Source organism: Nyctereutes procyonoides, unplaced genomic scaffold, assembly GCF_905146905.1.
Source record: "Nyctereutes procyonoides isolate TBG_1078 unplaced genomic scaffold, NYPRO_anot_genome, whole genome shotgun sequence".
Taxonomy (NCBI): Eukaryota; Metazoa; Chordata; class Mammalia; order Carnivora; family Canidae; genus Nyctereutes; species Nyctereutes procyonoides.
The window spans coordinates 6,689,497-6,701,803 of NW_026575026.1; the positions used below are offsets into that span (position 1 = coordinate 6,689,497).

General features: G+C 38.3%; 1 protein-coding gene across 6 annotated transcripts in view; it reads right to left on the minus strand.

Annotated features, from left to right (window-relative positions):
* Positions 1 to 12,307, minus strand: part of SLC4A4 (solute carrier family 4 member 4) — a 345,822-nt gene that overhangs the window by 112,374 nt on the left and 221,141 nt on the right. For all 6 annotated transcript variants that reach the window (XM_055315262.1, XM_055315259.1, XM_055315265.1 and 3 more), the window contains one exon: positions 5,256 to 5,413. In XM_055315262.1, the coding sequence (XP_055171237.1) occupies positions 5,256 to 5,413 (158 nt within the window). The remainder of the gene's footprint in view (positions 1 to 5,255; positions 5,414 to 12,307) is intronic.

The following is a 12,307-nucleotide window of genomic DNA, read 5'->3' on the forward strand; positions in this document are numbered from 1 at the left end:
GGTTGATAGCAAGTACTCTCCAAAGTGTTAGGGTCTCTTCTAAAAGGTCCTTGAATAAATTATTTTTTTTTCATTATAAAATTCAATCTGAAGGGGAAAGGAAAACAACCAGAAACTAAGAATGTAAGAAAATAACTTAAAGTTTGAATGCTTCAATTTTAAACCCAAATAACCATAAAACTGTTCAATACTTATTTGCTTAGAAACCAGTTCTGGCATGAGGCGGCACACTCACTTTTAAGTGTTACCACAGTAGATGAAAAAGCAAAAGCAATCAGCAGGCATGAAAGTCTGTTCAAGTATGAAGGAAGTCATTATTAAAAGTGGATTTTAGTTCTTCTAATAGTGAAGTTCAACTGATACTAGAATTTTTCCTTGTTTGAAGCTGGACCTCAATTATATACCACTACCTCAAGTATTATAAAGTGCTTCTTTATGACACTAAAATGTACTTTACTAAAATGACTGATGTCTGATTTGAGTGCAACATAAGCAAAAAACATTTAACCACCAAAGCAAAACATAAATCCAATTAAGGAGCATAAGAAGCACCTACAGTACTGGCCACATTTCTCAATCCTATTTGCCTGTCTAGAAATGGCCAGCTCTCAGACAGGGCACTTAGTAAGAACATAGTTTTTAAGCAAAGGGGGCAGATGTAGTGCAGCAAGAGAACATATCCAACACCTGGATCCTTTACTGGACACATTTTGAATCATGGGTTGCCTTTACCCACCATTTTTTTGTTATTTTAATGTGTCTAAATATTAGTTTTTCAGTAAGGCATGGTATCTAAGATCTTTTCAGAACCACCCTGTACCTCTTCCCACCTTGCCCTAGCATCTTCATCACGATTATGGTTTACAAATACACATTATGGAAATACACGTTTCTCAACTGACACATGAATTAATGATCAGGTTGGCTATATGGCAACAAAGCCAAAATACTATCTTGTTAGAAAGTGAGACAAACGCTCAGTTATCAGTGGTCCTCAAATATAAACTTTGGCAGAGGATGGGTGACTATTCCAAGGGCTGATAGAGTAATGGAGCCTCTAACTTAAAGCCTTATGAGAGGAGGGCATTCATTTTCTGTAAATATCTACTCTGGTCTCTGCTAAATAGGACCAAAGAATGAATGAAAGTAGCAGACCAATAGTGACTAGAATAGACATTACAGCAATCAACCCAATTTATGAGATTTACATTGTTACAATAACTTCAGATATCAAGGTATAATTTCTCTTTCCTGGATAACCACATATATATCATATATAATAAGTATTTATTAACACTTATGTTTATTCTTTAATGGTACCAAATAGAAATAAAATCATATCAGGGAAATTTTCCCATTACTCCAGTCAGGAACCATTTGATAAATTCAACCCTTCAAAATGATCCAGAGAAGAAATCTGGCCTCTGTCTATAGGTAGAAGGAAACATCACCTCAGGTCAAGAACTTCACCTATAGGAAGAGAAACCCTTAAAAAGCCCCTAATTTGGATTGCATTGTTGAAACGGAGATGAGGGATCTAGAAAACTAGCAACACAGAATAGAGGGAAGTTGAAGTTCCCTCTGCCTGAAACATGTTCTTTCCCCTTTACCCTGAAGAAGCAAAAGCTGTTACAACTTTCATGATAGAAGTACGTCTTGCCAAACTCAGCTTTTATAACATACTGAAAACTCCTCTCATGACCCAAGCTGTTTTTTTGTCAATGGACAGATGTTATTTTTAACCAGAAGCTTTTTTCTTTATTAACAAATTGGGGTAAATATCACATTTGTGTGGCTGGAAGGGCACAGACCATGTTGACACCTGGGGAAACGAAATTAACTTACATTATTGAGTTCTTTTTATTCACTCATAACTAGAAATAAAGTCATAGAATTTTTAACAGTGCTAGCTGTCTCAAGAATCTTCATGAGGCTCCTCTACGCTTGTGAGCTTTTTCACATACTAATTATGCCTGAGGAGGATGCCTCTAGCATTCTCCATAATGAAAATAAGTACCAGATGATCTCTGTCCGGAACCAATGGACTATACTCACATTCACAAAATAATTACAGGCAGAAACAGAGCATAATACCAGAAGAAGAGCCAAGCCTTCCTAAACCACTCGATCTTTTCAGAAAGGATATGTACCCTCCTCCTTCCTGATATATCACAGCTATTTCTAGAATAAACTCAGCATGCACCAATCCTTTACTCCCAGCTCTCAAAACAGCAGTGAATCAAATAAGCCATTATTCTTATTTAGCGGCTTTGGAAATTATGGCTAAACTGCAGCTTCCACTATAGATGCGTGAGGACCACAAACCCACCAGAAACAACCACATTACATACGGTAAATAGCAGCTAGCCACTGGACTGTGGGACAAGACAGAATTGAACTAGCAGGACTTCCATCTCAATCCCTCTAATAGTTAGATTTTCTATGGTTTTGATAATTATGTGCAAACTGCTTCTTTCAGGCAAATCATCATTTATAACATAAAATACATATGAACTTACAGTGATACGAAAGGAGTAAACATTCTCATTTTCAGGGGACTAGAAGTTACTGACTAAATATTGGTCTTAAATGTGAAAAATCAAAATCAGAAAAAAACAAACTGATCAGGGGCTTTTATTTTTCTTCATGGGAAAACTCTAAAGTATTTTGTTTTAATCCATTCTAAGTAGCTCCTCAGATTCTCCCTAAAGCCTAGCTTCAGAGTCAGAAATCTGCAGTTCTATTTCTAGTGCTGATTATGAATCCTCCTTTCGCCACCATCTCTCACCTGTGAAATAGGAGTAATAATACTCATCCCCTACATCACTCAGAAGTATGGAGGAGTGGCACCTCTGGGGACAGATAGAAGATGATGACAAGCAAAACGTCTGCAAGATGCTGGGAAAAATCAACACATCCTACCAAGTCATCAAATAGCAAAGAACAGTTTGCCTTCACATGGGTGGCAAGAAGGAACCCTAAGCAGATAACGTCCACCCAGCTGGCACTAGGCCAGGTGCAGGCACAAAGCTCAAGTACATTTAGCCCATAACAGGGTAAACAGAGAAACCTGTGGACACTACACACGGGGAGCTGCTAGATCTGTGCTTCATAAGAGGTGCATGGCAGTAATACTGCTTATTATAAATCGCAACAATAACAATACTAAATATCAGAGCATAACTTTCTTCCACCTTCTAAAAGAAAAATGACCATTGCCAAATGTCCACAAAAACAAACTTCCCAAGTCTCCCTGCGGTACAACAGGGTAGTGCGTGAAAGCACACTGCTGAGTACAGAGGCAGTCCTCCACGTGGACCACCACATTCCTTGTGAGATTTCCTTGATTGGATTTCACAGGATGCAGCCATTGTAAATGGCCCCACATCACTCATACACACACAGGCTAATGAGGCTCCCTACTCAGTGATTATAGCATGCACTGGCCCAGAGGACAGCAAATGGATAAAGCTGTTTCCCGGAAAAATGTTACATGCTTGGGTATATTGTCCAGATTATTGCCCTGAAGTAGTTTTATGACATTACTGAATTACATTTCCTTGAATTGCCAGGCTCCTTTTGCTAATTCAAATGATGTTGTGCTTTACCCTCTAGGCTAGTAATGCTCTCCTGTACAGAAGAAAAGAATGAGCCAGACAGGAGCAGATGATAAGAGGGATACACAAACAGTCATGATCTGCTGCTCAATGAACTCATGTTATTGTTAAATAAAAAGCCCTTTAAAATATTTTTTACTTGTAGCTTCGAGAGAAAAAGTGTAAGAAAAATGAAAATGCAAGAGCAATTTAGCACTTCTTGGCATGCTTTTTTCTTTCAAGCCCCAGCAAAATTAGTCCAAAGAGACATAAACAAAGCCATAGGGGTACAAGAGCTGGACCTCAGCCATGATCTGAGTCAGCTAGCAGTTCGCCAGGTGATTGATCAGATAGAACTGCAAAGCTCTGCTGGAATGTTTTCAAGTGAACAACTAACTTATAGAAAACACAAATCATGACAATCCCATTAATTGAATAATCCATGAGCATTTCCTTTCCTCTGCAATTTGTCCAGTGACTAGTGACTAGTATCATTCTTATTTTAAGTGTCTAAGAAATATAAAAATAAGGAGAAAATATCCATATGATGAAAAAATAGCCTGTAATCTATGAATCAGGAGGCCATAATAATGTTCTGATTTTCCTTAACTTGGCTCAAAGCAAACCTGGGTCCCTGTGTCTTTGTCAGTTTATTATGGCAAGACCATCTGAGATCACTGAGGAGGACTCACAGCCCTTCCTGCTCACCTGAGAAACCTGAAAGAGAAGTTACCTGTCCTTGCACTGGATCCACAAAAAGCACCCCCCCAAAAAAGTTCCTAGTCACATGATAATTTTATGATGTCAACCTTAAGATTACAAACTTCTCTTTAAACTCTTTTTCAGCCCAAGTTGAAGTCAAGTGCTAACTTCTGTTCACTGACAGCACTCTGAAAGTCTAGCTTCTAACTCTGGAGCTCAGGTGCAAGGCCAATAAACTGGATGCCTCCAGAGGTGCCATGCAGTGCAGGGAGGATGTGATTGTAATAACCATAATATGGGTTAAAAGAATTTATGTGATACAATACATAACAGTAAAAGAGTGCAAATTTAAGTTTGCAGCTTAACGGTATTTTTATGTGTGTGTGTGTATATGTACATAGTCACATATATACATTTGTGTATGAAAATATATGTGTGTACCTATTACCAATTTTCTGATAAAACATAGAGCAAATGAAAGGAACTCAGTCCTCTGAAATATTTACCATATGTATGACCTTGGACAAGTTCCTTAAATTCTCAGACTCAGTTTCTTCATCTATAAAATCCATACACCTATAGTTTAGACTTTAAAAATATTATGAGAGGGACATCTGGCTGGCTCAGTCAGAGGCGTGCAACTCTTGATCTCAGGGTTGGGAGCTAAAGCCCCACATTGAGTCTAGAGATTACTTAAAATAAATAAACTTTAAAAAACATATATTATTGTGAGAATTAACTAAGTATTCTTAGTTATACTAAGAATAAACTAGCACATGACCCAATTAATTATTATAATTAATATACCAGTGCCAATGATTTGATAGCATAAAAATACGCTAAATCATTATTTAGATTAAACCTTTCCAATATGATGTATCCTCATTCTATTGATTATCTAGCCAAGACTTCCCTATAAGCACATTGTAGACCCCAGCAGGTCAGGGAGCAGCTTACCTTGTGGGCACAGGGACCTCAGTCAGGGCACCCAGCATGACTGCCTGCTGGAGCCGAACAAAGGCAATGAAAGGAGTATCCAAGAAGTCAACCTCCCCAACAAGCACGTTGGAGGCTTCTGCATCACGTGGCAGTTTTTTCATGAACTTATTCTTCAGCTGCATGGGAAGAACCCAGAAAACACAACTTATTTCCAGAGAAGGAAACAAGAGACACTGCATATATCACTCAAGGAAATTCCTTTATATGAGTCAATACACAACAGGCTCTAGCTAGCCATTTTTCTATTATGTTTAATCATTCTATTATAATAAACATTACTCTGTACTTTGAATTCAAGAATATTGAGGATACAGTCACATAACTTACATATAAAACAATGTTTATGTATAAAACAATTCATTTATTCACTCACTCAATAAACCTATGCTGAGAGTCTACTATGAGCCAGGAATTGACCTAACTAACCCTTAGGGATACAGGGATAGATCAACAAATTATATTCCTTGGGTCATTTTTCACCAAGAGAGAAATAAAATATGATTTAAAGTAGTGAGAAGTGCTAAGAAGGAAAAATAAAACAGGTTAGAGGGTATTATTTTAGATAGGGTGGTCAGGGAAAGCCTCTGAAGAAGTACATCTTACATTGGATAGGGGGACAAGCCAAGCAAAGATCTTCTCAAAGAACATTCTAGGCAAAGGGAACAGCAAGTGCAAAGGCTCTGAGGCAAAAAAAAAAAAAAAAGAGAGAGAGAGAGAGTGAGGTATAATAAGAAGGTAAGTGTAGTGGGAGCTAAAGGAGAAAAGAAGAGGGCAGCCCGGGTGGCTCAGCAGTTTAGCGCCCCCTCCAGCCCAGGGCATGATCCCGGAGAGCTGGGATCGAGTCCCACATCAGGCTCCCTGCATGGAGCCTGCTTCTCCCTCTGCCTGTATCTCTGCCTCTCTCTCTCTGTGTGTGTGTCTCTATGAATAAATAAATAAAATGTTAAAAAAAAAAAAGAAAGAAGAGGAAATAGCAAAAGAAGTTACGTAGGTAGTGGTGGGGGGGCAGGTGGTAAGAGCCTTGCAAGCCATGGTAAGGAGTTTGGGATGTTTTAGGTGGGACTTGCCTACTAAAAATCCAGGTGGAAAGGTGTAGTAGGAAGACACATTTAGAAGATATTACCACGTAAACAGAATTTAAGACCATGAGACAGATGACATCTTGAATGCAGAAAAGAGGGATAAGAATTAAATCCAGGGCCATTTTATCTTTATAGGAATGGGAGGAGATCTAGGCAGAGGACATCCTCAAAGAGCAGCCAATGAGGTTGGAGGAAAATCAAGATATGCCAACAATCAGGTGAAGAAAGGGCTCAATGATGAAAGTATATTAGCTGAGTCATAGGCTGCTGAAAGTTCAAATAAGATGAGAAACAAGAATGAATCAATGAATTTGTCAAGATGGAGGTGCTGGGTGATCTTGACAAGAGCAGTTACAGTAGACACCACACTGCCCAGTGAAGAATGGGAAGTGAAGAAGTGGAGACAGGTAGCAGAGATAATTATTTTCAGAAATGTTGCTACCAAGAAAAGGCAAGGAATAGGAATACAGGTAAAGGAAAAGATAAAATAGAGAATTTCTTTTAAATGGCAAGTGTGCTAACACTTTGGAATATTAATGAGACATATTACTGTTGTAGAAGACACAAGGGACAGACACAAAAACAGCTCAAGCAACCCTGAACTATGGAAAGGATAACTGAAAAGTGAGCTGATGAAGGAAAGGGGAAGGGAATATGGGAATTTGAGAGGAGTAAAGGTATAAAGTGGTTTTCTTGGGGAGTAAAAGTTGCTTCTTACAGTTATTTGGAAAGCTTATCTTGTAGGTGTTCTTCATCCCTCTCCTTGCCTTCTCCAATTCCCACTTAGAAGAGCTCCTATTCAAGCACTCTTCAGTGAGTAGGAAACACCTCCCACAGCTCAAAGAAAACATTCAGTGATTGTGGATGTTGGAGATGAGAATTCTGCAGGACCATATGAAAGGCACAGACCTCTGATATATTCTTAATATTAATATAAATGCCCTTCCCCTTAGGTCAAAAGTTATCAGTGAATTCAGTACTTTTTTGCCATGGATTACTGCTGGGATGGGAAGTTGCAGACATGACTCAATTTTCTCCATTAATTAAAAAAAAAGTTATAGAGGTTATAGTAACAATTTCTACTTACAGAGTTTCCTTTCTCTTTTCTTTTTGTTTTTCAGTAAGCTCTACATCCAATGTGGGGCTTGAACTCATGACCCAGAGATCAAGACTCACATGATTTACATTCTGAGCCACCGAGGTGCCCCCATTTACAGAGTTTTTAATTGGGGAAAATAAAGTGACATGAGACGTGAGCCCTAAAACTCCATCACTTTCACTAGCATTTTTGTGGAATTTTTTTTCCTTAATTTAGTACTTCATATAAGAAGAAAACTGTAAGGCAAAAAGCAAGTACATCAGGGTTAATAATTTAGTGGAAACAAACAAAAAAAAGCAAAGGCAAGATATTTAGATGTTTTAGGAACATGACCACTTCTAAGCAGTAAGGAATTTTCCAAAGTTTATACCATTAGTCCTCCAAGAAATGTTAATATTTAAAAAAAATCTGTTTGATTCTATAAATAGTGAAAGAGCAGCCATGGGAAGGGTCTAAAAACATCAAATTGCCAAAACTATTATTATCACCTAAGGAAGTTGCGGTAATAAACTGTTTTCTATTAACACAGAGTACAGTATGGCTAAGTGGTACAAATGCCTAATAAAATATCACTGCTACAATCATCTTCCTCAGGTTCTTTCTGGAGAGTTCTCGTTACCAACAGCTCTATAATAATCTGATTTTATTTTCCATTCTGTTCAGCAGACTCTTTGCTCTATCAAGTTAGGCAAGTAATTATTTTTACTTCTTTTCCCTGCTTTATTTTTTCCTTCTCTGTACTTATCATAGTCAAACATGCCATGTTTTACTTATCATTATTATCTGACTCCCCATAGAATATAGGTTCCATGAAGGTAGAAATATCCATCTATTTTCTTCAGTATTGTATCTCTAATGCCATGAAGAGTGCCTGAAGAGAAAGGTTGAATAAACATCTATTGAATGAATGACTGAGTGAATGAATGAATGAATGAATGGTGGTTATTATTTCTGCTCTTCCCAATAAGCTGGTCAAACTCCTCTCTTAAAGGTTCTGGACATAATCACTGACCAGGCCATCTAAATGGACAAAAGGCCTAGATATGGCCAATCTTAGTAAATTCCTGTGCTGGTAAGAGTGATTGGTCCAAGGGATGGATGTGTGACTCAGGCAGGAATCAAATCCTTTTGAGAAACTAATTATTTACCAATACTTGGGTTGTATAACAATCAACACTTTCCCTTTACCTGAGGTCGTTCCCCTCCATGTTCAAAGGGCCTGTCATGGGACTGTCCACACTAGGATTGAATGAGGTCAGCACCCAAAAGGTAACAGACAAAAGCAGGAGAGAAAAATGGATGAAAAGAGAGATTGCTGAGTCCCAAGTTTCAAGTCCTGAGGCCCTGCAGCTTCTCCATTCTGTGAACTCATCAAGAATTCTTACTTCTTATGTAGCCAGAAAATTCCATGTTTGGTTTAAATTAATTTCTGTCTACTGAAGAGTCCAGACCCTTTGCAAAAATGTATTAGTCAGGGATCCCTGGGTGGCGCAGCGGTTTGGCGCCTGCCTTTGGCCCAGGGCGCGATCCTGGAGACCCGGGATCGGATCCCACATCGGGCTCCCGGTGCATGGAGCCTGCTTCTCCCTCTGCCTGTGTCTCTGCCTTCTCTGTGTCTCTTATGAATAAATACATAAAATCTTCGAAAAAATATTTAATCTTATTTAACTTAGTATTCCTCAATTTATTTGACTAATACATTTATTTATTTATTTATTTATTTATTTATTTATTTATTTATTTATTTATTTATTTATTTATGATAGTCACAGAGGGAGAGAGAGAGGCGCAGAGACATAGGCAGAGGGAGAAGCAGGCTCCATGCACCGGGAGCCCGATGTGGGATCCGATCCCAGAACTCTGGGATCACACCCTGAGCCGAAGGCAGATGCTCAACCACTAAGGCGCCCAGGCATCCCAGATTCAATGTTTCTGTAGTACAGAAACTTTCAGAGCCTTGACTATGCCTAGATGCCTAGAAATGCTTTATCTCCCATTAGGAGATAAATAAGGCACATTATGATATGAAAACAGATTTTAAAATGTTATTTTGAACAAATGTTCTCACTTTCCATTTAAAATCCACCCTCAACTCCATTTAATTCTCTTCAAAATTTATGGATGCCTATAATGTTCAAGGCCTGGTGGTGGGCACTGCAGAGAACAGACAGACTCAACTCTAAGAAAAAATTATAAACATTAAGCAAAAAGGTGAAGAATAATCAGAATTAAAAGAACAGTAACAGATAATGAAAGCAAGAATGGACTAAGGTTTTCAAATCAGGTTGAAAATTACCCAATACACTCATCTGGATTGAATTCTAAAGATAAAGTTTGACATTTCTTTCCTAATGATCACTAGTCACTTCTCTAAGGGATATACAGCCTGGATTTTATGCAAGGTCAACTAAGAATGAATACAAACTCCTTTAGCCAACCTTGATCTCAAAGAAATAGATTTCAAATGGCTGCCATGTGTAGCTACAACTGGAACATCAACAACTCTGGGAATCCAGATGTGTGCATTTCAGATTCCTTTCATACTAGCTGTATTTCTTTCTTCCAAAGAGCTTGCTATAATTGCTCAGAAGGATATGGCTTGCCCTCTGCCATATAGGCTCATTTTTATAATTTCTTAAACTTCCTTACTTTCTGAGTGGTGTTCTAACAACTTAGTGATCACAGTATTAGCATGCCAAGAATCGAGAGATCATGACTGGATAGAGCAGAACAAGTGGACTGATTATGCAAGAGATAGGTTGCAAACAATGATAGCTCTGTGAGATGATAGAAAAGTTACTCACACAGATGATATGCATCATCTATAGCTAATTGAAAAGTCAATCTTCTATACTCTACTCAGGTCCTACATTCTCCTGCCATCTTCTATGAAGGCAGATTTTAGGTTTTGTATATGCACCTGCTACTATCTACTAACCAGTGTTAACTGCCTGGGATGACTGTATGATTAATATTGTGCCCTCTACTATCCTTATTTTCACCCTCAGACCAACAGCATTACCTGGTAAGTAGGTCCAGACTATCATAATATTCGTCAGCCACTTAGTCATTTAAACACTACTTCTTTTTGTCTGCCTTTATTGGCGCATGTTAAAATAAGTGCATCTGTTATGAAGTATCATTTTTGACCAGGAGTACTCCCAGTTGTCCTTTGAAACTGATCTGTTAGAATGGAACTTATGGGCTGTTCAAAGTCCTTACTATAAGTGATGTTTTAAAAATCATATAAACTTGAGGATATTTTCTCTTTATACAGTTTACACCTAGTGCTACCCAATTCCATACGTTCTCTTCTCCTCTCAATGAGAATAATTTTAATCTTCCAAACTGTGCTTATTTTCAATTCACCCTGCTTAATGATCCATGTCTACTTGCTAACATCCACCTGCTTTCCTGGGCAAAGAGTTTATTCCTGGCTTTCTTACTGGGGTTCCTTCCTAGCTTTCTTTTTTTTCTTCTTAGCTTATTTTCTCTTCTTCTTGCTGATTTCCTCCCTTCCAATCTCTTTGAAAACTGCTAGCTCTTATTCCTTCCCAAATCCACTTGCTAAGCTCAAAATCATTAGATCATTCCTGGATCATGTCCTTTCACTGCAAAGAAATGTGTTAAAGTAGGATCACCATACCTATCAGTTTCTTTATGATAGTCCCAGTTTTCCCCACTGTCCTGATATTAATATTACTTTCTTTCATTCTCAAAAGTGTCTTGTGCTAAACAAAAATTTTATGGTCACCCTATATTTTAATTTCACTGAGGTTGACTCTTGAGCAATGCCGAAGATATGGCTCTGGAGAATATATCCATGCTGTAGAACCTTGAAGATTCAAGGAACTCAAAAGTAAGTACGAGGGAATGCCTAGGTCAAACAATATCTTAGTAAATCATTTATGCTACTTGAGTATAAATCTATTCATTTACCATATGCAAACACTATTAACTATTAGACTAGGAAAAAAGTGCTCTCACTCACCAGAGTGGGGATTCTGCCTCTGGCCACTCCCTTTCTCTACATCTTGGAGGAAAAATGGCCAATTTGATGGAGTAGAGTTTGACAAATTCATTGGTCCTTTATTTTTTAAGATCTTATTTAGTTATTCATGAGAGACATAGAGAGGGAGAGAGGCAGAGGCAGAAGCAGGCTCCATGCAGGGAGCCTGATGCAGGACTCGATCCTGGGACTCCAGGATCCCACCCTGGGTTGAAGGTGGTGCTAAACCGCTGAGCCACCAAGGCTGCCCAAGTACTTTTTTTTTTTTAATGGGAAGGTTACAATGCCTTGAAGACAAGAAGCAAGCTGTTTTCTCTTATAAGCAAGACAAGTGAATGGATTTAAAGAGAGAGAGCGACTCTACATCTTCATCCATGTGGCTGGTTAGGCAAGGAGACTCAGAATCTATTTCATAGGCTCAACTACATTTCTCTATCATAACACATGTCTCTTAAGTCTATGAATCCCAGGATTTAGAGTCTGTGTGGGTGGTTGTAGGCCTGGAGCTGTGTATTTAGCGAACTAAAAATGTCCAACCTAAAAAATGTTTCTAAGAGACTTCACTTTCAGCTATGGTAAACTAGCTTGCACCACATCAACCCTTCCAGCAAGAAAAACTGAAGACTTTTTGCAATCTGCTTAAAGGCATCAGAAAGTTACAGTGGCATTAAAAACTTGAGGTACCAATACCCCTGAAAAAGGAAACTCAGAGGTGAGGCTTAAATTCAGCTCTGATTTCCTTTTAAAGGCATTTAATGATTCTTAAATAGCTGCAGAGCTCAGAATTGAGGAGAGCTTTCAGTAGTTTCAAAGTAATGGA